General features: G+C 47.0%; 1 protein-coding gene across 1 annotated transcript in view; it reads left to right on the top strand.

Moving 5' to 3' along the window:
* Positions 1-25775, top strand: part of CBLC (Cbl proto-oncogene C) — a 147153-nt gene that overhangs the window by 50989 nt on the left and 70389 nt on the right. The window contains exons 6-7 of the mRNA XM_078651274.1: positions 22046-22264; positions 23665-23778. Of these exons, the coding sequence (XP_078507400.1) occupies positions 22046-22264; positions 23665-23778 (333 nt within the window). The remainder of the gene's footprint in view (positions 1-22045; positions 22265-23664; positions 23779-25775) is intronic.

The following is a 25775-nucleotide window of genomic DNA, read 5'->3' as shown; positions in this document are numbered from 1 at the left end:
CCTATTTTTTTCCTCAGAAAGGTCTCTTCCACTCTTGCAGACTCGACGAGAGGGGACTGCTGCAGGGCCTCAAAATGGCGTCTGGGTCCGCTAGAAGGCGGGCCTCGGCCGCTAGAGTAACTTTGACCAGCAATGTAACTCGGGCGCTTGCCCGCCGGGGCGCGAGCCCCCACCTCCGACAACATCTCCACAGCCTTGAAGAGTCTGAAAAGGGTACCCGGCGGAGCCCTCGGCCCCTGCAGGCTTCCGGTAAGGGACAACTGCCTTGATCGCCAGCGAAATAAACATGACATTGCCACTCCTTCTGTTAGCATGAATTCTAAACTGCCGAAAAGGACTCTGGTCCAACCGCCGGTTGTAGGAAACTTTTTCCTGATGCTACTTCCGGACTGACCCGGCCCCACCCAAAATGGCGCCGGTATCAATAGGAACTTACGAACACCTCGTGGTGTTTCTTTTTGCTAAAATAAAAAACTTGATGTCCTGAGACACGTATATGATCCTTTGTACACTTGACGAGAAAGAAGGAGAGTTCACTCGACGAACATGTAAAAGGATCCCGTTAAAAATGTTGATTACAAATGTACGATGTATTATATTTTTATATCGCTGATGTATAACCTCGCTTATGACGCAAGCACACGGTATGCATATAGGAAATCTGATTGCAACTAGTCTGACTATGCTTCTAAATTATGAAATAAATGCCCCCGATTCCCCCAGTCAGTTGATAGACGTTTTTAATTTCCTACAAATGAATGAATAAAACTTTCTAATGTTTTTATTACTGCAAAACAACACCCCCACTGCACGCACTTTAGTCATTGCCGTGTCCGGCCAAATACGATTGCACCCTCATGAATCCATGTACTGAAATGATTTTGCAAAATAAAGGTTTTCGAAATTATGAACGGGTACTGCATGCTTTATTTAAAAATGTGGGATCGGCGGGAGAGTTCTTTTCTGTGCACCCTACTCTGCTCTCTCTTTAAGGTTATTAGAAGGTGGTTGCCCAGCCCCGGAGGAAGGATCGGATCTACGACACGATACTCTGCCTTCAAGGTACGCGACTGACTCATGAACTCTCGCGTGGAGAAAGACCTCGACTTCTGAGGATGGGTAAAACGAAACGGTATAAATGATGGAATGTAAAAGAAGGGTAAAATAAAACGATGTAAATGTTATAAAGTACGACACTCAAAGGTATTAGGGAACAGAGCTGACCAAAGAACTGAAGAACCTTAGAACATCACAGCGTTGAAGGAGGTCTAAGGACCCCGATAGTGAGATACATCTACTAACTAGATACCTCGCACTAGGTACCTCTGGTTTCCTTTTTTCACGTTTCCCTGCACACGACCTATAAGGACACACTGCCCCCCCCCCCGACTCCAGAAACCATACCCCAGGGATTCTACCCCGAGGAGGAAAGACGAGTATGAGGTAAGTAAAGGACTCTTGAATACATGTATTTGATATGCGCGAATGTTGTCCCCCTCCCTTCCCCTCTTTTTCCTCCCTCTACAGGTTACATCAGGGGCCGCAACCGAGGTTTGGCAAGGATCTGAAGCCTCTCTCCGTCCGATACGCGAAGCGGACCAACGCTGCAAGGTGGCGCCTAAGCACGCCCACAAACTACTCACGTAGCTAACGAGCCCATAAATTTAGTATGATCTGATGAAAAATGATCACCCTTAACCCATGCTGCACGAATGAACCCATGTTACGTATGTTCGAAACTCTGAGAGAATGTGTGTGTGTGACTGAAGCGTTGACTCAACTGGTCGAAGGACCGAGAATGCAAGAAAGTGCGACACAGTGGTACCCTTTTTCCTTTTCTCAAAGCATGTCCTCTCTACCCTGTCTAATGCTCGTCCGCCTCAAACTGCATGCTTTCAAGATTCTAACGCAGACCCGTAAATGCCCTTCGCTGTGTAATGCACTAAATAGCCTTTCTTAAATACACTGCCACTCTCCATGTCGCACGTGTACTATTTAGCCTGCTGTTGCACTCTCTCTCTCTCTCTCTCTCTCTCTCTCTCTCTCTCTCCTTCACACTCCCACTCTTCCGAGCGATTAGCTCCGAAATTGGCGTACTGCCACCCCTAGCGCACCACCCAATTGGCTCCAAATACCGCCAGTATTTGCACAAAACTTGTCTGTAATAAAATCACCATGAGACCGTGTCACTACCTCTCCTTTCTGCTAAATTGACGAAACCGAGAATTGACCATAAGGGAAAGGACAGGTAAGACGACTGAGGTTCCCTAATCTGACCCGTAATAAGGGAACTACATGTCAGCGGCTCCCCTGATGGAATAGAGTGCCCCAGATAACGCGACCTTCCCCGTTCCGAATTGTCGCAATCCCCAAACCGTAAAGGTAATCGAAACCTTCCCATCTTCCCAGGACGCACCCAGTATTGTGTTCAGTTGCCCCAGATAAGAGTTTTTTAACTATCCTTCACCCCCGATTGTAAAAGAGGGGCCGACTTGCGACTAACGCAGGCCAGCTGTGGTTCCTAGAAGTGATTTTTGGATAGGCAAATTCCAGAGTTCGAAATTCAAGAAATGCCACTGAACGCTCACCAACTGAACTGTGGCCTTCTGCCGATAGTACCCTTATAACCCAAAGTAAGATGATGCCCCCCCCCCATCACAGTTTTCTATGTCCTTAGTTATTTTCCCATGAGACCCCTGTCCTTTCTAATTTAGTAATCAGGCCGTGAGAGGCTGCATAGGAACCAGAATGATGTTTTACAAAGTTAAAGATTAGACCAAAACGAAGAAAACCATTACAATGAACCTTGTTGAAAGTGAAAATGTTTAGTTAAAAGGCAGGATGCATGGATAATATGAAAGATGTTTAGCCTATGTTCGTCCCTCAACGAGATACCTATTAGTACCATGTTGATAGCTCACAACACCCTTTGTAAATATAAACCCCTAGAGAACGGTATAGCTTTGTCAGGCTCGTATTACGAGGGTGGGTCTCCATCAGATGAACTGTCGTGACTATAATAACCAGTTGTGAAGGAAAGTCATAGTAAATCCAGCAGGCCCACCATCGATCATTTATATGTCAGTTGTGAACCCTAATATAACGGACGTTTCTATTCTCATTTACCTGGAGCTGGGAGAGAAATAGACTTATGTGATTACTTTCCTCTACCAATTCTCTAACGACTGTCTTTTCGAACTCATTTAAGGGTACGACTGTCGGAGGAAAGAAGGACCGGATGTGGGAGCACGTGGCCTGACTACAGATCTTGGAACACCTGCGACGTTGGCCGAGGCGGGACCGCGACAGAAAGGAGCTGCAGGACGTGGCACTATTTCCGACAAAGTGAGAGGAGAAGGCTAACCTGATGCCCCTGCTCCATGTTCAAATGTGTGCCGAAAAAGTCCCCGCTCTCTGAACTCAGTCATGAGCCCGCCTACCCGGAATTCTCCGCCCCCTGGTCTGTTTCCGATCTGGCCTTCGCTCCATCCCCCTTTTTCTCCGACCTACCCTATGGACTATTTGTACACTCTTCTTCCATCTGAACTTACTTGACTATCGACTCCGAAAGACACAGGGCGAAAAAGACCTTTTCGACCAGAAACGCGAGGAAAAGGTCGTACCCTGCAACACGGGACCTAGAATAGAGCTGGACCCTTAGCTCCACCGCCGGTGCTCCACAGCGCCAACAAAGGACGACAAACAGTACTGAGAACTCATTAACTTCGAACATTGACACCCTCAATCATCGTTTCTGCTACGTCTCGTTTCTCTCCCAGCCACCATTGTATTGATTATGCTCCAACCAAATATATATGGAGCCCGTATATAATAACCTGTATGCAATGTACTCACTGCTCGCTACAGAATCATTTTTTGTATTACATTACTATGACTTTCCTGCTAACAAATTTATCAAAGTTTATCAATAGACCCGCCTCCTAAAACTAGAGATCTTAAATGTAATGTTTACGACTCCTTCACCTGGGTTCCTACTGCTTTCCTTATGTCCACCATAATAGACCTGAATAGAAAATGAACCAGCAAGATGTCTTGAATATGTTAAAGGGAGGACTGTGGAAAATTAGTACGGTTTGGTAAACATTATCTGCGCCATCTTGCCTTTTCCCCTGATGCCACACTTTTGTCGTGCGCGCCCGCCATTTTAGGTGCCTTGATCAGAACAGCCCTTTTTGCTTGCCACTGGCCCCCGACATAGCCCTTCACCCTCACCAAGCCTGCACGCTGACCAACCCCCCCTGCTCGCACCTGCCTTGAGTCATAAACCCCTCTTCAGCGCGGCTCTGCCTCAGAACCCCATCCTGTTCCCAGCGCAACACCTCCCTTCATTCCTTTCATGGTCCCCGGCCCTTTGATGCAAACCCCTTTTTTCCCCGTGTGCCCGTTTGTCTTCCTCGTTCCCAGGCCGACACCCAGCTCTGCCGATACTATTCCTTGCCCCTCCCCGTACAGTAGAAAGCTTCCCTCATCAAAGGACCCCCGAGTTGATAAAAGCCCCCCACCCCATGAGATCCGATCGAATCCCACATTCCATGAATCGGCGGAATATCCAGCTGCGCGATAATCATCACCTGTTGTGACCGGGGGGGGGGACTTCTACTGTAAAAGTGTGTGGGAACGGGCCCGAGGGGGAGATCCCGGGGATGTCTTCCCGTACATCAAAGTATTGACGAGAATGTGTTACATGCAATAAAGTGACAAACTTGTGTATAAGAGGCCAGGCCTCAGAGATGCGGTTAGAGCACCTCAGAACGATACCTGCTGTCTGTTTTGCTGTGTTCTCCTCCGGAGAGAATAAAACCTTGTTTCCTGCTTTCCAGTCTCCAGCGCCTGCCTCTTCATTGATTAATAATTCGTGGGTTACAGAGGCAATACCGCCGGGCAAATATCGATTGTCCCCAACCTTTAGGTTTTACAGGGGGACCCCCAGTACTGACCGTGAGCAGGCCTAACTTTGGGGTTAGGAGAGATAGATCTCCTTCTAGGGACTCCAATAGATCTGTGCACTCTCATGCATCTGCTCAGAGGAGGATGACTTCCCCTCAGAGGAGAGAGCATGAAGCAAAGATGAGGGAAGCTAATCTGAGGATCCAGAGGGAAGAACTTGCCTGTGCCAAGGAGAAGCTTGCCTTTGCTAGAGAGCAACAGTTGAGTGGGGTTGTCCCCACTGGTGGCAGCAATATCCCTAAGGATAAAGACAGGAGTTTTGATAATAGACACCTGAGTAAAATAGTGCCCTCCTATAAGACAGGAGATGATATCCACAAGTGGATAACTGCTTTGGAGAGAGCCTGCAAAGTACAGCAGGTACCCCAGAGTCAGTGGGCAGCTATATTGTGGCTCTCCTTTGAAGGTAAAGGTAGAGACAAGCTCCTCACTGTTAGAGATGAGGATGCTAATGATTACCAAGTCTTGAAAACTGCTCTGATTGATGGGTTTGGTTTAACCACTGAACACTACAGGTTAATGTCCAGAGACACCCAGAAAACTCAGGCTCAAGATTGGACTGACTTTGTTGATTGTGCCACTAAGGCTTTGGAAGGCTGGCTACTGGGAAGTAAGGTTACTGATTACACAGGATTGTATAATCTAATTATGAGAGAGCAAGTCTTAAATAATTGTCAGAACCAGTTATTACACCAGCACCTGGTAGACTCTGATCTGACCTCTCCACAAGAATTGGGTAAGAGGGCAGACAAATGGGTCAGAACCAGGATTAGGCCTAAGAACCAAGGTGGTGACCAAAAGAAGGAATCAACCAAGCCTTAAGAGAAGGGTGGGAATAAATCTATAGATCAAACCACGTCAGGGCCCCAAAAATCCTCTGAGGGGGGTGGGTCCCAGAATCCTTCCAATACCCAGAAGAAACCTTATTGCTATACCTGCAAACAGGTAGGCCATTGGAAAACTGACAGTAGTTGCCCAAGGGCCAACAACAATAAGGAGAACATACCCCCAAGTAACACTTCCAAGCCTCCTGTTACTACTAGTAGTAATCCCCCCAGGTGGTGGGAGTGTCCCTAAGAATTTGGGCGGATTTACTTTGGGGGTTCCTGGGGACTCTGGCCTAACCAGGTCCCCTAACTCAGATACTCTTGTCTGTGAGAATGGCATGGGGTTTGCCAACTTCACTGATTGTCCCAACAGTTTGGGAAAATACAGACAGGAACCCCTCATCAATGGACTGAAAGTTGAGGCCTATAGAGACACAGGGGCTAGCATCACCATGGTGACTGAGAGCCTAGTCCCCTCAAGGCAACTTATACCTGGTGCCACATACCAGGTGACAAACATTGATGGAGTGCAGAAAAATCATCCCATGGCAGTGGTAAATCTCAGCTGGGGAGGTGTCACTGGCCCCAAGAGAGTGGCAGTGTCATCAAACTTGCCTGTAGATTGCCTACTGGGGAATGATTTAGAGATCTCAGCCTGGGCTGGGGTAGAACAAGAAACCCATTCTAAAATGGTAAACCTACATGGAAAGGTTAGTGGGGCTGTGATGGCCACAGCCCCAGTCCAAGATGTCCTCCCTGAACAGGTTAGGAGGGTTGTGCCAGTCTCAGCCCAATCTCAAACAGATTCCTTCCCTGAAAAGGTTAGCAGGGCTGTGATGGTAACAGCCCATACCCAAACTGAGTCCCTTCCTGAAAAGGTTGGTGGGGTTGTGATGGCCACAGCCCAAACTCAGACTGATAATAGTGCTGTGAAGCCTGAAACTATGGATCACTCCACACAAACAGAGAGCATTGAGGAGGAAGAGAAATCTCCCTCCCACCAGACTTTAGGAAAGGATCAGCCTCCTCAGGGAACTGGTCTTACCCCTTGTGGTGAAGAAACTGCCCCAGAGGTAGTCAGGCCTGGCCTGGCAGAACCCCTGATGTCAGTGGACCCTTTCAAGGTGGGACCCAGTCTGGAACAGGTAACCTGCCCCTCTCTACCCTGCCTCAGTCAGCCCAGGGCTGTAGAGGTCAGGGAGGCCAGTGGTGGACCCCAAAGGGCCCCCTGTCCAAAAGAACTCCCCAATCAGCAGATTAAGGACACTGAAACTAGTAGTCCTAGCCAAGTGAAAAGAAAACAAACTCCTGAGGGATCCCCCTTAAAATTAGTTAGGGATCTCCCACAGATGGACACTGTTGGGCACAGCCAAACCTGGGACCTAAGGGCCCCAAACCTGACCTGTCCCTCCAGTAAGCCAAACAGAGGGACCCAGCCTCCAGCTTTAGGTAGCCAGAGGTTGACCCTGAGAGCATACAGCAACTCAGTCCTGGAAAGAAAGGCCTACATGGTGGAGAGTGATTGGAGGAAGTTGAGCCCAACATTAGTGGAGCCTCACTTCAGTACTCCATCCCAGCACCAGCCTTTTACTTTGCCAAAACACACCACAGGTAGAGATTCCCTATGGTGGAGACCCTCAGATACCCTTAGGGTGAGGGATTGCTTAGTGGACCATGAGATAGGGGGTAACCATGCCAGTGCATGCACCTCCTCATATGGCCACTCAGGCAATATAGGCTTACCTGGTCAAGGATAGCCTTATCTCCTTTCGATTGGGGGGGGGGGGGTTATGTAGGAAGGTGGATACCTGACTATGGTTGCCCCCAACTTTTTGCCTGGTGTTTTGCTGTTTTTTTACTTAGTTGGCCTGGGGCCCTGCTATTCAGGACCCCAGGCTTCCTGCTCTCTCTGTTAAAATGGACTCCATGTATCCTAGGTACATATCTAATTGGATACTGAGTCACCTTATCAGTCCCTGTACAGTATACCTTAGGTATCCAGGGCATAGGTGTACCCAGGGCCTACCAGGGGCTGAAGCATGTATTATGCCACCCCTGGCTGGCCATCCAAAACTGACACAACTGGCTGCTTGACAGCTGGGGCAAGGTGGTGTAATCACCCTTTGCTGTAGATATAGTATACCTATATCTAACCCTAAAATGGACACATATCCTCCTATCAGTCACTCCTATGGCAGGCCTCAAAAATCCTGAAGGCAGAGTGCTTGGAATTATGTGAGATGGTGATCTGGCATGAGCTGAGCCCGTCTGCAGCTTGCGGAACCAAGTCCTAATAGCTGTTCCATGATAACGCTATACCATATACTCTTAAGTGCATTATCAACCTCGCGGTTGAATGCTAACTCTGGTATAACATTATCAAAACATGTCGAGTAGGGTGTCATACGAATTGGAATACTACCCCCTCGCCAATTCTGGCGACGGGGGTAGCATTCCACCCCTCTAGAGGGAGACGACATGTATGTAACTGTGAACCCAGGTTAAAGTTAACTTGAGCCTCAGCATCACAAAATGGATGCTGCCACCACAGACACAAGTCTGACCTCCTGCTGCTGGGAGTCCTTCCAGCAAGAGAGGCTTGGACAAAGGGTTTCCTGCCTTGGGAGGTGCTAGCACCACCCCAGACAGGATTTTGTGTATTGAGGTAGGGAGGCCTAAAAGGAATGAGACATGCCTGGTGCACACAAGGTGCCCTGTGCACACACCGGTTCAAACCAGTTGCTGGGGCATCCCTGCCCCAGCTCTGGCGCGAAATCCGGACAAAGGATAGGGGGTGTAACCACCCCCCGTCCTGGTCCCACCCAGGGGAGGGACCTAGTCAGCAGTACAGCCCCCTTTAGCAGGATAAAGGTAGGAGCTGGTCCCATTCCAAATTAGATTATCCTGAACAACTTTACAAGAAGAAACTCTGGACTTCGACGTTCTGCTCCACAGAAGACTGAAGAATCTCCCTTGTGGGCAAGGAGTGTCCACCCTGCAACTGCAGGCAGCATCAAGCGTCCAGCGGCTTCACTTTGTCGTCTTCCCTTGAGGATCCAGACTTCAGAGCCCGACAAGACCCGGATTCCCAGACCTCAACTCACCTCTGCAGCAAAGCTGAGACCCGTGGGTGCGACGAGACACGTGGGACCGGCCATCTTGAACGAACCTGCACTTCGCTTCCAGCACGACTCCCGAGGTCAACTCGACCAAGTGCTTTGGGGACTGAGAGGCCCCAGCCCCGAGCAGCCCCTGCACCGAAGATCAGCCCTCCAGCATCCACGAGATCTGCGTGGGGCCCTTCTGCTTGGTTGCTGCTCGACGCGTTGTCTGGTCACTTGCCGGCTGGCTAGTGGCCTCCTAGACGACGAACCTTTGAATCTTTTCTGCTGGTCTGGTTGCTCCGGACTGGCCCTTGCTCCCTTCCAAAAGAGGGGCGCCTCGGACTCTCCTAGTCCGCACCAGACGCTTTCTCCACTCACCGCGTGGGTTGCCTTTGCCAAGGCCTGTTGACGCCGATTCCGGATCCAACATCGCCGACAGCGAGAGCCTGCGTGGGACAGCTCGTGCCTCCATCCTGGTTGTCGAAGACACCTCCTGGTCCACGTGGCTGCAGAGTCAAGCGTCCACTCTTCACCTGATCGCGTCGACAGCATCTGGCTCCTTCCTGGTTCCACACCGGTCACTGGCTAGTGACTTTGAACACTGTCCCCTCTGCTTTCAGGTCCTCTTCTTCACCTATCCACCCTTGGATCGCACTGGACATCTTCCTCCTGGTCGCCTGCAGCATCTTTTCTTTCAGGCTCCATTGACTTCAACGCGAGAACCCGACACACTTTGGCACCTATGCACCCGCGGCCCGTGGGTGAGGTAACGAGAGCATTTCGGTGCTCAAGGGTAGTTTAACTGTCCTAGTGTCCAATTCCACAGTCGTTTTAGTCCTAACTAGTCAGGATTGTCCGTACTCACCTTTAACTTGAACTGTACTGTCCATAGACGTTGTTACGCATCTCGCGTGTGAGTTCACACTCTGCACCCGCGTGTGGTAAATAAATAAATAATACCTCTATTTTTGAATGGATAAATGAATAACAGATAGCTCAATAAATAAGAGTCAAGATTCGAGGTAGTAGGAGTTTGCAGGTTTAATACAGCATAAAGGACAGGAACAGGACAACCTGCACAGGAATAGGATGACAGGGCCCGGCAGCTGCCGGGGCTGGATCTGGGATGAGCGCGCTAACTTTAATAACAGTACACAAGCATATATACTAAAACAGTTGCATTACAGTGAATACAATAGGCGGAGCAGTGGGTGTGGTCAATAGCAGTCGCGAAAGATAAGGGTGAAAGTAGGTGTAACAGGAGGCGTATACATAGACATGTGATGTAAACGTAACAGAGTATGTCATAAATGGGGCGGAAACATGGAGGGGGCTACCTAAGGAGCCGGGACCTCTAACCTAATGGTGCGCGCAAACTGACAATGACGTGTTACTAGGAGAAGCTGGGGGCTATGAACTCTGTGCTAGGAGCAGAGACTGAAGTCTGGGGAGTCAGGGCGACATGTACCTAAACAATATCTAGTATCTGATGTTTAGGGAACATGTTGATATAAACTAAAAGTCAGGGGGGGAAAGGCTAACAGACTCTAAGACTGGAGCATGCATTATTCTACATGTAGTGCGTTGAAGAATATTAAATGACCATTAATACAGTATTTCTCTTACATGGAGACGTAAAGGCTAGACAATGACGGAAACTATTGATGCGATTCAGTAGCTTAGGAATGCAGAGAAGGAGGGCTGGACTGATAACTAGAATCATAACATACTCTTGGCAGACTCAGAGGCAGAGCCAGGCTGAGCCGGGCACTGCGAGGCAGGAAGTAAGTGAAGGGTCGAGGATACAGGTGGGGGCTGTATCGCTCCTCAGCGAGGGTTCAGGAGACGGAAGCTGAATCTGGTGTCCGGGCCCTTCTGAGGCCTAGAAACGGGGACTTTACAATGAAATAACGTGCACACTGAGAAACGTGGCAACGTAACTTTACATAGGCCTAATACTCGTAGCTTTCACGAGAACTGGAAACTGGCATACTAGAGATGGACACAACTGTAATTGCGTCTTTAATCGAACATGGGGAATACATATGCATATTAATCATGCACACATAACATAAGATGGAGGACACGTAGGGACACAGAACATGGCAAAATTTACTTTTCCACATTCCCTCCTTGTCACTACGTTTCCATCAGGAAACATCAATATTCATGATACCATCTATCATTTCATACAGTATCATTTGCTCGTCTCGAATTTTCTTGGAACGGAATTTAGAACGGGACTTGGGACTAGGAATACAAGAGGTAGCACAAATGCCGCAAATCGCAGGGCCACATTGTAAACAGAGGCAGCAACTGAATATGATCTCTACTGCAATACCCAGAAAAGACAATACTTTCCATCCCCACGCGGAAATTATATTCCAGAACCAACCGGACCATGTCCAGGTGCCTGGATCTTGGTGTAACATATGGGCAATTTTATGGAGTCTGGTAATAGCTGAATAAACAGACGGTGCGTTATTAGGAATGAAAATGCAGCAACTAGATCCGATGACTCTACAGGCCCCGCCCCTATCGGCCAGTATGACGTCAAGGACGAGACGATTCTGGAGCACGACAATTCTCATAAAGGATTGTTCTTCGGTTAAGTTACCTAGAGCAGAAGTAGTCTCAATCACTACTGCTTCAAGGGTTCTGGTTAATCTACGTATCAGTTTACTATTCACGACAGTACCTAAATAGGGGAAGACACCTTTATTGATATCAATGTATTGTTCTAGAGCAGTTTCAGTATAATCGACAATCGGGAGATCTCTCTTGTGTCTAGTATGTACTAGGTGGGAATTCCTATGATAGTCAGGTGGGGCTAGAAAAACTGGTGGCAGTAGGAAGGCAATGTAACAGGTTCCCTCCCAATCGAGGGGCAGACGAACATATGCGGTTTGACCACAAACAAAATAAGAATGACGTGAAGCTTTGAAAATAGATTTCCTACTGTCACTATACTTGATAATAGTAGTACAATCACTATGGCCTACATGTATGGAACCATTATTTCGGACACATAATTCACCTTTGACTGGTAATACTGACATAGCAGGTAAGTCTGGAGTAGAATCAGACTGAACATTCAGGACCATAAAATTCGAAGAATAATTACCTAAGTTATAAACTTCATTTTCTAGATCTAACCCTGTTCTGTGGGGAAGACCTTGCTTGCCTGGGAAACATGTACTATTAAGAAAAGACATATCTGTTGAGGATGACGTTAACGTGGACCATGCTCCACACAAACCATTATGTGAAAATGGATAAGGAAAGAGTGGCAGAACTCCCTTCGGTGTCTGGAAAGGGGGGAGTCGACCACACACCCAACAATTAGTGGCATTGCTGGTCTGGTGTGAATAATGTAACATGCGGATAAAAGAATTATTACGCATAGCAAGACGATATGAGAGTTCATGAGGAGGCAGATCACTAAACGTATGCTCTACTGTAGCATTAGCAGACTTATTTATATGAGAAACTGGAAAACACAAGTAAAATGCATAACATGTGCAGGAAATCATAATGCTAAAAAACAATATGAAACTTAGAAAAACGATACATCGGATTGAGTTTTGACTAACTCTCTCACTATGGGGGTCTATTTTATACATGTCAGAAACCGGTCTAACCGTTTCACCTAGGGGAGGACTTAGACAATCAAACTGGCTGACTTATTTTACTAGACCTTAATTTCTTCTTATACTCCTGCTGCGGAGTTTTCTCTAACGGGGAGGAATTCGTATCATAGTCTTTTGCGGGACAGTCCTTAAGAATAGTACTTTGGCAGTCTTTCAAATCCTCGGAAATGTTCTTGGTAACAGACTTCAATCCAAAAAATCTTTTCACATGTGACAAATGGACCCAGCCCTTCCTGCCTTCCAGCTTGACGGCAGTACGGGTGGCCAGGAGGACCTGTTTGGGTTCTTTCCAGCGAGGCTCCAGCGGACTTGAACGATCAAAGTTCCTCACAAGAACCATGCATCCGGGAACGATTTCATGCGGTGCCACCTCGGTATTGTCTGGAAATGCGGCAGCAACCTGTGAACGACAAGAGTTGAGGGCAGACATCAAGGAAGCTAGGTAATCTGTCAGCATATTACTTGAAACATCGGTAATACTTCGAGGTCTAGGTGTACCCCACATGTTAGGGGGGCGGCCGAATACGACCTCGTACGGGGACAAACCTGATCTGGAATGTGCGACCATGCGCATATAAAACAAAGCAACTGGCAGAGCTACTAGCCAGTCTACACCTTTCTCTTTACATACTTTTGCAATTCGAATTTTCAGGGTCTGATTATGTCTCTCTATGAGACCGGCTGCTTCAGGATGGCGTACACAATGGAACTTCCACTGGTACCCTAACAACAGGGAAATATGTTTCATAAGCTCGGATGAGAATGGCTGGCCGTTATCCGAATATACGACTCTAGGGAGTCCGTAGCGGGGGAAGAATTCACGAACCAACTGCTTGGCAGTGGTCGTGGCTGTGTAATCTGGGACTGGATATGCCTCTGTCCACCTGGACAAAGCGCATACAACTACGAGGACATACTTGAAACCTCGACATCGCTCCATCTGAATATAATCCATCTGGAGGACTTCAAAAGGGTGGTCAGGGGGCTGGAATCCACCTTGTTCCACCGGGACACTTTTACCTGGGTTAAACTGGCAACATATCATACAAGTACGGACCTTCTGCTTGGCTGCAGCTCGTAAATGCTTGTTGGACCAAATGTTCTGGATACTATCTAACATAGCTTTTTCTCCTAAATGTGCTGGACTATGTGCGGTATTGATAATGACTTGAACCATAGAGTCGGGGAGAAACCATGTGGCTTTACCCTTCGTCACCCATCCCTGATCTGTCTGGACCCCTCCTTGTTCGGACCATTTCTTGATTTCATCGGGAGTAGCATGTAACTGGATATCTATGACATCTTGAGTAGGGTCCTTAACTGTCATACAGGTAGTCAGATCTGAAGTATGTGTCTGTGTCGGATTAACTGACATGTCTGGAGTCTGTGCTGTAAGCTTGGCTGTGCGATCTGCTAGATCATTACCTTGGGAAATAATGTCAGTAACTTTCGTATGTGCTTTGCATTTCATAATAGCAATAGATGTCGGTAAGTGTATGGCATCTAACAGAGCTTGAATAAGGAGACCATGCTGAATCTTGGTTCCATGAGAAGTCATGAAACCTCTCTCCTGCCAGAGCACTCCAAAGTCGTGTACGACTCCAAATGCGTAACGTGAATCTGTGTAAACATTAACTTTCAGGTTCTTGGCGTGTATGCAGGCTTGAGTCAGAGCAACTAGCTCTGCTGCTTGAGCAGACAGGGTGTCAATACGGTGTGTTTCTATAACTTCAGTGTCTGTAGTCACTGCATACGCGGCTACTAATTCTCCTGTACTTGTTCTCATACATGAACCATCCACATAAAGTGTCAGGTCGGGATCTGGTAATGGAATGTCTGTCAGATCTTGTCTTGGCTTTGTCATAATGTTAACTACTTCCACACAGTCATGTGTGGCAGGATTTCAAGTAACTGACGGTAACAGTGTAGCAGGATTTAGAACGTTGCAGCGTCTGATTTCTATGTGTGGCTGGAACAGTGTCAGTTCATAACCTGTTAAACGTGCAATTGTCAAGTGCTGAGTCTGTGTTCGGTTTAAAAGAACTTCCACAGAGTGTGGAACTTGTACTGTCAAGGAATGTCCTAATACTATGGAATCACTTTGTCTGATAGCTAGTGCTGTGGCTGCAACTGACTTGAGGCACGCAGGCAGCGCCTGGGCTACAGGATCTAGTGTGCTCGAAAAATAAGCACAGGGCTTGTATTGTCCTGCTTGATCTTGTGTAAGAACAGATAATGCTGTACCGTCACGTTCAGTGACGAAAAGTGTAAAAGGCTTACTGTAGTTCGGTATAGCTAGAACTGGAGCTTGGCATAAGGCTTTCTTTAACTCATTGAAACTAAGTGTATGTTCAGATGTCCAAGGGAGGACAGTCAATACGGCTGCCTCCTGTGTCGTTAACTGTATCAGTGGCTTGGCTAGAAATGCATACTGAGGAATCCATTGTCTGCAATAAGAAGTAAGGCCGATAAAAGCACGTACCTCCTTCTGGGTCTTGGGCTGAGGAAGACTCGCTATTAACTGGATACGGTCAGGTGTCAACTGCCTACCCCTCTTGGACAGTAAGTGGCCTAAATAGATCACTTGCTGGACACAGAATTGAAGCTTCGAAGGGGACACCTTGTGCCCCATCTCGGCAAGGAAATACAAGACTGTAAGGGATGCTCGCTCGCAAGCACGTTCAGAACGGGCTGTGATCAGTAGATCATCGACATACTGGAGCAGGGCAGTGTCAGTTGGCATGTGAATATTGTCTAGTTGTCTCTTAAGTGCTTGACTGTAAATACTAGGACTTTCTGTGAAACCTTGAGGAGCTCGTGTGAACATATAGCTCCTTCCATTTAAACAAAATCCGAAAAGAAACTGGCTGTCTGGATGAATGGGGACACTGAAAAATGCGTTCTTGAGGTCTATGACTGTAAAAAATGAGGCTTCAGAATCAATGGCTGTCAATAGGGAAGAGATATCTGGGACAACTGGGTACTGGGGAATAATACATTTGTTGAGTTCTCGAAGGTCAATCACTAATCGATATACTGGGGGTGCATTTGGATCAGTACGTTTCATGACTGGAATGATCGGAGAATTACATACATTGGAGTCAGTTTCTACAACTACTCCTTGAGCGATGAGCTCGTCAATAATTTTGGATAAGGCTGCTACAGCCTCAGGTGGCAATCTGTACTGTCTGATTCGTGGTAACACTACACCTGGTTTGAGAGTCACACGATGGGGTGTGATTTGCATGAAGCCAACATCAGTTGGACCTTGCGCCCATAGATGCTGCGGAACATTAGACAATCTCGGATCAAAATCTCGTAATACATAGTGACCCTTGAAGTCACGTAAGAACAATCGTATTCCCTCTGGGGAGCAGCAAATAACTGCACCTAATTCTTTCAGTGTTTTAATACCTAACAGATTTTCTGGGCATGACTTCGTAAGTAACAGATCAGTAGTGCGGGACAATGGACCTACTTCTAGAATAACTGGCTTAGATATCTCGTTTACAATAGGCTTTCCTGAAAAACCAAGGGAAACATTTCTAGAGCCTGAGAGCGGAGCCCCTGGAACTTCGGTGTGACTGATGGTCGTCCTACTTGCCCCTGTATCAATCAAAAACTTTCTGTCTTTCCCTAGTACTTGACTATGAACATAGGGACCTTCTTGATCTACGGGTATCTCGATGAGAGGCAAGCCTACCTCCCTCTCTAGGCTGTTTCATGAATATGGCTGATACTCTGGATACTCGGACTGTGCATACTGGTACATCTGCTGTGTAACATGCTGTGTTGCAGCAATAGGCTGCGGTGCTGGAACTGTCTGTTGTACATTCTGTGGCTGAGAAGTCTGTGAAACTTGTTCTTGTCTAGGCGGACGTGGTCTTTCTTTAGTTTTACCAGTAGCTATATTATGTTTCAGAACTGCACACTCGTTTATATAGTGACCTGGCTGTTTACAATAATTGCAGGTCCCTTTAACGGGAACTGCAGGATGACTGGCTTGATTCGTACCCCTCTTCTGACTGTCTTGAGGAACAGATTGTGCAACTAGTACTTTTATTTTCGTATCTTTCATACGTTTTCTTTCATGATCTTGCTCTTCTCTGATTCTATTCTGGTGATATTGAAGCATCTGTAACATCTGGGACGGAGTATTAGCTTGCCAGGTACTTTCGACTTTCAAAACTCGGTTCTTAACTTGTGGACTTGAATTCTCGACTAATTTAGTAACAAAGAGATGAGGGTATGACTCGCTACTTGTCTTGAGGCCACTGTTAATACTAAAGCATTTCTCGAATCTAGAATAAAAATCACTAGTGTCTTCGTCTTGTTTCTGTTTACAGGCTGAGATTGCATCCCAGTCTTCCTTTTTAGTGGCTAATAATCTGGGCAAAACTTGTATCAATAATTCAGGTAATTCTTTACATTTCTCTCCTAGACCGGTACCTGGTACTCGTATCTTATCTTCAGCTTCGAGAACTGTCCAATCGATCTTTTTCTCTCCCACCTCCCATTCTTTTTCCTTGAGTTTTTCATATACCCCTGCGGGCAATAGGACCTTTAACATTTTAATAATATCTGGATACGTGTATTCTCCCATACGGAGCATGTCTTTTAATTCTCGGTGGAACCCTGCTGGATCTTTGTCATGACAGGGAATTAATTTCTTCATCTCTAAGAGTTCCATCTTTGTAATCGGAGTGTAAACAAACACTCGTTGCATTTCACCATCTGCTGTCCTGACTGGGTGTACTTCTCGTAACGGATTCTGTCTATCTATGTAAAACGGTTTACTTTCTGGGGGTGAGACATGAACAAAATGCGGGTTCAAAAACGTTCTATATTTGTGGCGCTGTTCTAGAATAACACTAATTAAATCGGTACCTAGACCTTTCCATCTATACTGGAGTAACTCGTTCAGGACATCGTGTAACGGACCTGGATCAGAATGTTGACCCTCATACAGAGTAATGAGGTGTTGGATCATATACATACCCACCAGTCGTTGCTCGGCTGGAGGCAGTTTCAGAAACATTTGTGCCACTATTTTGTCTGGAAAAGTGGTAGAATCAGTAATCCATCGGACTGCTGATCGGGCTAGTTCTTGTTCATGCATAGTACTTAACTCACTGTAACCGATTCGTGATTTCAGAATGTGATCGGTAGCTTGAAATACTTGTTCTAGAGAACCTTGCTCTGGTGCTGGATAAGGAACAGTTTTCTTGTAATCTAGACGTGAATGTCGGTCGGAAAGTCTAGTTCTACCTACATACGCTATTCTAGTGGGATTCTCGTCGTCTACCTCTTCAGTAGAAGAGTCATTTTCTTTCTCGTTTACTAGTGCTTCTTTGCGTTTCTCGTGTAACCTTATTATTTCTTTACGAATTTTCTTGTACATACTCTCTATGCTACTGAGTGTCCTGTGTTTACCCTCGGCTATATTATCACTCCACCTTGTCAGGATTCTCATTTCGGCCGGATCTTTAGTCGGGGAATCTTGTTCTCTTATTAGACAATTAATCAGAAACTTTAATAACATGAGCTGGATCTCAGCTTTCCTTTGAGACATGGCTTCGCCAATACTTTCTGGTGCATCCCCTGTACGGATGAAACGATATATTCTGTCTAGATCTCCTTTCATATCCGGTAGGGTGTCCAAATACCCGGTCACCCGTCTTACACGGATGGAATATATAACTGTACTATCATCACCTGCAACTGGATCATAGCGGCATTCAGTGAGAGCTCGTCGGATATCTGCAACGGACTTATATTTGGGCGTACGCTGTAACGCACATTCATGTAACTCGGCCAACGTTCTACGTTGGTGTGGTGGCGGGGTACCAGGAGGACCTCCTCCTGCGGCCCCTAAACTAGAATCATCGACTGATACTCTTCGTGCTGGCAGAGTGGGAAATTGTAATGTAGGCTGGACCGGGGGTACCGTAACAGGTACTCCGGTGACTGGAGGAGCAGGATTTACATTATTTACAGGAGCCGGCGGAACAGGATTTGCATATTCGGGGACTGTGTCGTCCAAATAGGACGAAATAAAAATATCAGCTGCGGTCGGTTTGTGACGTAGCTTAGTCGGAACTAATGGTGGCGGAAAATTACTGGATGCCTCCGGGGTTGCTTTTGGCAAGCCCTCGGCGAGAAGAGGATACATACCCTTAATAAGGGCATGCCTCTGTCTGTCTGACTGTTCGGTTTTAACTCATTCACCTATCTCGATTAATTCCCTTTCTTGGGCTTGTTCTAAGGATTCTCTACTTAATTCTGACTTTCTGATTTCTTTTTCGGTTCTTCTATGAGATTCTTTACGCCATAACTCGATGGCATCTTTCTGTGACTGTCTGGCTTTCTTTTTCCATAATGCTTCTTCTACTCGCATGATGCACTCGGCATCCCACGTACCCGATACGGGCCATCTATACTTTTCTTCTAATTCCTTGGTGTACTCTACCCATAAATCTAGATATAATATGGCACTTATGCCATGCTTCTGATACATAAAATGACCTGGACTGTCCCTAGGCGGGACAGGAACTGCTGCTTCTAGCAGACCTTTTCTGGTTTTTAACTGACGTAGTTTAGAAAATAAGGGCATGACTGAACTGTAACCTAGACACAATACGCAATTACAATACACAATGAACACGATAATTACTCCACATTCATACCACGACATTAAAATACATGAAGAACATTTAAAATAACAGTTCGAACAGAATACTACCTGGAATACTGAAAACAGAATACATGAATTTTCTCGAGAAACAGAACTGACTAGAACAGAAACTAGATGTACTGCTAAAACAGTACGAAACTCACCGGTCTCATAAAGAGACACGTTAGGACCCGCATCCACCAAAGTGGACACTTCGTTGTGGGTCTGTGTACCACCAACCCACGGACCAGAGTCAATTAGATTGACCCTGTCTAGATACTACCCCAGCAATGGTACTCACCGGGCAGCAAGAACGGAAGGCCTCGGACTGGACTGGACTGCTTCGACGCCGGACGGACGAACTTCGGACTTCTGTTACGGGTGGGCCTCCGGATACCTCGGACCTTGGACTCTCGGCTTGGGCTCTGGTCGGGACTCGCCGCGTTCCTCCACCGCCTCGTCTGGATGCTGGACCGCCACCTCCGTCTCCTCCGTGGGCCTGAGGGATACTTGAAGCAGAAATATCTGCCGGTGCGCAGAAGAGTTCAGTCACGGCTGCAGAGGGTCAGGGGGCCGGCGTGGCTTCACCGGCGCGTGGGGAAAGGGCAAGTCCCTGTTCGGGCGCCATTATGTGGTAAATAAATAAATAATACCTCTATTTTTGAATGGATAAATGAATAACAGATAGCTCAATAAATAAGAGTCAAGATTCGAGGTTGTAGGAGTTTGCAGGTTTAATACAGCATAAAGGACAGGAACAGGACAACCTGCACAGGAATAGGATGACAGGGCCCGGCAGCTGCCGGGGCTGGATCTGGGATGAGCGCGCTAACTTTAATAACAGTACACAAGCATATATACTAAAACAGTTGCATTACAGTGAATACAATAGGCGGAGCAGTGGGTGTGGTCAATAGCAGTCGCGAAAGATAAGGGTGAAAGTAGGTGTAACAGGAGGCGTATACATAGACATGTGATGTAAACGTAACAGAGTATGTCATAAATGGGGCGGAAACATGGAGGGGGCTACCTAAGGAGCCGGGACCTCTAACCTAATGGTGCGCGCAAACTGACAATGACGTGTTACTAGGAGAAGCTGGGGGCTATGAACTCTGTGCTAGGAGCAGAGACTGAAGTCTGGGGAGTCAGGGCGACATGTACCTAAACAATATCTAGTATCTGATGTTTAGGGAACATGTTGATATAAACTAAAAGTCAGGGGGGGAAAGGCTAACAGACTCTAAGACTGGAGCATGCATTATTCTACATGTAGTGCGTTGAAGAATATTAAATGACCATTAATACAGTATTTCTCTTACATGGAGACGTAAAGGCTAGACAATGACGGAAACTATTGATGCGATTCAGTAGCTTAGGAATGCAGAGAAGGAGGGCTGGACTGATAACTAGAATCATAACATACTCTTGGCAGACTCAGAGGCAGAGCCAGGCTGTGCCGGGCACTGCGAGGCAGGAAGTAAGTGAAGGGTCGAGGATACAGGTGGGGGCTGTATCGCTCCTCAGCGAGGGTTCAGGAGACGGAAGCTGAATCTGGTGTCCGGGCCCTTCTGAGGCCTAGAAACGGGGACTTTACAATGAAATAACGTGCACACTGAGAAACGTGGCAACGTAACTTTACATAGGCCTAATACTCGTAGCTTTCACGAGAACTGGAAACTGGCATACTAGAGATTGACACAACTGTAATTGCGTCTTTAATCGAACATGGGGAATACATATGCATATTAATCATGCACACATAACATAAGATGGAGGACACGTAGGGACACAGAACATGGCAAAATTTACTTTTCCACACGCGTCCCGTGGGCCTCCTATTACTTACCTAAGGTGAAGATAGCGTAGTCCTAGCGAACCTCCAGCCTCTGGACAGCTCAATTCCTTTTATCGACTCTCACATTCCACTTACTTAGTATATGGTTTGTCGGGCCTCTAAGGCACCATTGTAATTTTGTGCAACTTGTCGTATTTTTCTTAAGAGATTGTCATGTGCTTAGCCCTCTGACCTCATAAAGAGTTCAGAGGTGTTTGTTATTAATAAATATATTGTTTATTTTCATAACAACCTGTGTGGTGTCCTTTCATCTGGTATTCAAGGGGTTATATTGTGGTAAAACAGCTGGCTTCACATGCCAAAAGAGTTTAGCCTAAGACTGCTTTGTACATGCTACCATTAGGATAGCTGGTCTATAAGGTTGACTTACAACCAATCACCATAAGGGTTGTTTGGACTGATACAAGGTGATCACTAGAACTAGTGAACATCATATATCAGGCCAACTTCTCACAATCTGGAACAGTGAAGAGCCTACGGGTGAGGGATGATTCCTTAACTAATATCAAACTATATAGCAATGAAATAAAATGTAAACAGTCTTTACCTGTGACAGCCCTGAGTGTCCATCTTGGGGTCATGACACACAGACAGTATGTGCGTGCCCCAGTCCTGCACAAGCTCTGCCAAGCCTGAGCACTGCAGTGCCACTGATAATGGAGGCGCCCAAGGAGTGCCCCGTGCCCTGTGCATGCCCCTATCCAGAGAGTACCAGGAGTGCCCTGTGCCCTGTACGTGCCCATATCCAGAGAGTGCCAGGAGTGCCCAGTCAGTGCCCATGGCGCTGCTAACCAGAGAGTGCCAGGAGTGTCGTGCCCAGTCAGTGCCCATGGCGCTGCTATCCAGAGAGTGCCAGGAGTGCTGTGCCCAGCGAGTGCCCCTGCAGCAGCTGTCCGACTGTAGCCAGGAGTGCCGTGCCCGGTCCACACCCCTCTTTACATGTTTCACTCTTTCTCTTTGCCCCGCAGCAGTCCGATGGTCAGACCTGCCCCTTCTGCCGCTGTGAGATTAAAGGCCACAAGGACATCAAGATTGACCCTCTGGCCTTCAGTCGATCCCCTCCCAGGGCGAAGCCCTCGACGGTGAAGACCGAGGAGGTGTGGGCCACTGTTGGACAGGTGGTCTGTGAGGCGAGTGGACCGGCTAACAGCAGGGCAGCGCCGAGGAACCCGCAGCAAACGCCCCAGGTAAGGCTCACCAACACCTCAATGCTGCTCCAGCGTCAAAAGACTGTCAGTCTCTAAGTGACATGAGGGGTTGGTGTGTTTCTGCAAGTAACTAGTGACGGGTCACTGGTATATCTGAACGGTGACTGAAGCTAGGTCAGATATATCTCTAAGTGACCACTAGGAGGTCACTGGTATATCTGAGCGGTGACCAGTGCTAGGTTAGTGATATCTCTAAGTGACCAGTGTGGGGTCACTGGTATGTCTGAGCGGTGACCAGTGGTAGGTTAGCGATATCTCTAAGTGACCAGTGTGGGGTCACTGGTATATCTGAGCGGTGACCAGTGCTAGGTTAGTGATATCTCTAAGTGACCAGTGTGGGGTCACTGGTATATCTGAGCGGTGACCCGTGCTAGGTCAGAGATATCTCTAAGTGACCAGTGTGGGGTCACTGATATATCTGAGCGGTGACCAGTGTAGGTTAGCAATATCTCTAAGTGACCAGTTTGTGGTCACTGGTATATCTGAGCGGTGAACAGTGGTAGGTTAGCGATATCTCTAAGTGACCAGTGTGGGGTCACTGGTGTATCTAAGCGGTGACCAGTGCTAGGTTAGCGATATCTCTAAGTGACCAGGGTTTGGTCACTGGTATATCTGAGTGGTGACCAGTGCTAGGTCAGAGATATCTCTAAGTGACCAGTGTGTGGTCACTGGTATATCTGAGTGGTGACCAGTGCTAGGTCAGAGATATCTCTAAGTGACCAGTGTGTAGTCACTGGTATATCTGAGCGGTGACCAGTGCTAGGTTAGCGGTATCTCTAAGTGACCAGTGTGTTGTCACTGGTATATCTGAGCGGTGACCAGTGCTAGGTTAACGATATCTCTAAGTGACCAGTGTGTGGTCACTGGTATATCTGAGCAGTGACCAGTGCTAGGTTAACAATATCTCTAAGTGACCAGTGTGTGGTCACTGGTATATCTGAGCAGTGACCAGTGCTAGGTTAACAATATCTCTAAGTGACCAGTGTGTGGTCACTGATATATCTGAGCGGTGACTAGTGATTGGTTAGAGATATCTCTAAGTGACCAGTGTGGGGTCACTGGTATATCTAAGCGGTGACCAGTGCTAGGTTAGCAATATCTCTAAGTGATTCCTCTGAGAGTCTCTACTTTCCATACTCAGACAGTCAGTGAATCCGACAGTCAGTGAATCCTCTGGGAGTCTCTCCTTGCCACAGTCAGTGAATCCCCTGATCGCCTTCATTTTGTAAACTCTTTGCAGTTAATGTGGGTCATTTCCATGTGATTCCTTGATTTTGTGTACAGCACTTATTTCTCAGTTTGTGACATTCAGTCCACTTTTTCTGACCCTCAGTTCTCTGTTTTCACCCTCCTTCTGAACCCTCCCCTTCTCCCTACAGATGGACAGACCTCCGGGGGCACTGGTGCTTCCGCCCGTCCCTCGTCGCCAGGACCTACTCAACCGGCACACTGCAGGGGCACATCCAGATGTCAGCCCCATCGCCTCCTCTGCGGTAGGTGGATGAAGAACTTACAGCCTGTGTGACTGAGCCATGGGCTACTGATTGTATGTGTCACTGTGCCATGGGCCAATGAATGCATGTATCACTAAGCCATGGGCCACTTATAGCATGTATCACTGAGCCATGGGCAAATTAATGCATGTATTACTGAGCCATGGGCTACTTACCGCATCTGTCACTGTGCCCTGTGGTAAATAAATAATTAATTACCGGTACTATTTTTGAATACATTAATAATAACAGATAGCTCAATAAATAAGAGGCAGGATCCGAGGAATCTGAGTCTAACAGGCTTTAATCAGGCATAAGGGAAGGGACAGGATCGGAACAGCCTGAAATAGAATGGCATAGAAGGCAGCTGCAACGTCTCATTAACAGTACAAGGTATATATAGTAAAACATCACAATTACATTACATACAGTAGGCGTAACAAGTGACAAGCGTAAGATAAGAACACATGGGCGTGAAAAGAAGGCGTGCACAGGGCGTGCACGTAGACATGTGATGAGAACATCACAGAAGTGTCATGAAGTGGGTGGATACATGGAGGGGGCTACCTGGGCAGCTGGAACCTTTAACCTAGTGGTGCGCGCAAGCGGACAATGACGTGTTACCGGGGAGAACTGGGGGCTCTGACTTCTGCACTAGAAGAGGAGACTAAAGTCTGCGGTGTCAGGACGACATGTACCTATAGCATATCTGGTATCTGGTGTTTGGAGTACATGTTGATAGAATCTAAAAGTTATCAGGGTAAAGGCTACTTGACACTAAGGCTGGTGCATGCATATATTCTACATGTATTGCGTGTGCTATGAATCTTTCATGAATATTAATACAGTAATTCACTTGCATGGAGACAGAAAGACTGGACTATAGCTGAAGCTGTTTATGTGGTTCGTTAGCTTAGGAATGTGAAGACGAAGAGCTGAACTGATAACTGATAACTAGAGGCATAACATATTCTTGGCAGACAGGCAGGCAGAGCCAGGCCGGGCACCGCGCTGCGCGGCAGGAAGTAAGCTAAGGGTCAGGGATGCGGGAGGGGCTGCATCGCTCTTCGGAGTGAATTCAGGAGACAGGAGCTAGAATCTGGTGTCCGGGCCCTTTCGAGGCCTAGAAACTGGGACAATTCAATGAATTAACGTGCACAATGGAAAACGTGGGCAACATAGGCCTAATACTCGTTGCTTTCACGAGAACTGGATAACTGGCATACTAGAGTTGGACACAACTATAATTGCGTCTTTAATCGATCATAGGGGGATATATGCATATCGATCATGCACATATAACATAGGATGGGGAACACGTAGGCACATATGACAAGGCAAAATTCAATTTTCCTCATTCCCTCCTTGTGCCCTACGTTTCCATCAGGAAACATCAGTATTCATGATACCATCTATCATTTCATATAGCATCATTTGCTCGTCTCGAATTTTCTTGGAACGGGACTTAGGACTAGGAATACAAGAGGTAGCACACAAGCCGCAAATCGCAGGGCCACATTGTAAACAGAGATAGCAACTGAATATGATCATTACTGCTATACCTAGGAATGACAATACTTTCCATCCCCAGGCAGATATTATACTCCAGAGCCAACCGGACCATGTCCAGGTGCCTGGATTCTGGTGTAACTGATGGGCAATTTTATGAAGTCTGGTTATAGCTGAATAAACAGACGGTGCGTTATTAGGAATGAAAATGCAGCAACTAGATCCGATGACTCTACAAGCTCCTCCCCTATCGGCCAGTATGACGTCAAGGACGAGACGATTTTGGAGCACGACAAATCTCATAGCAGATTGTTCTTCAGTTAAGTTACCTAGAGCGGAAGTAGTCTCATTCACTACTGCTTCAAGGGTTCTAGTTAGCCTACGTATTAACTTACTATTCTGGACAGGACCTATGAAGAAGAAGAAACCTTTATTGAAATCTTGATATTGTTCTAAGGCAGTTTCAGTTTGATCGACAATTGGGGACT

This window comes from Lissotriton helveticus, chromosome 7 (assembly GCF_964261635.1).
Source record: "Lissotriton helveticus chromosome 7, aLisHel1.1, whole genome shotgun sequence".
Taxonomy (NCBI): Eukaryota; Metazoa; Chordata; class Amphibia; order Caudata; family Salamandridae; genus Lissotriton; species Lissotriton helveticus.
The sequence above is the reverse complement of the archived record's forward strand: the minus strand, read 5'-3'. Positions and strand labels throughout refer to the sequence as shown.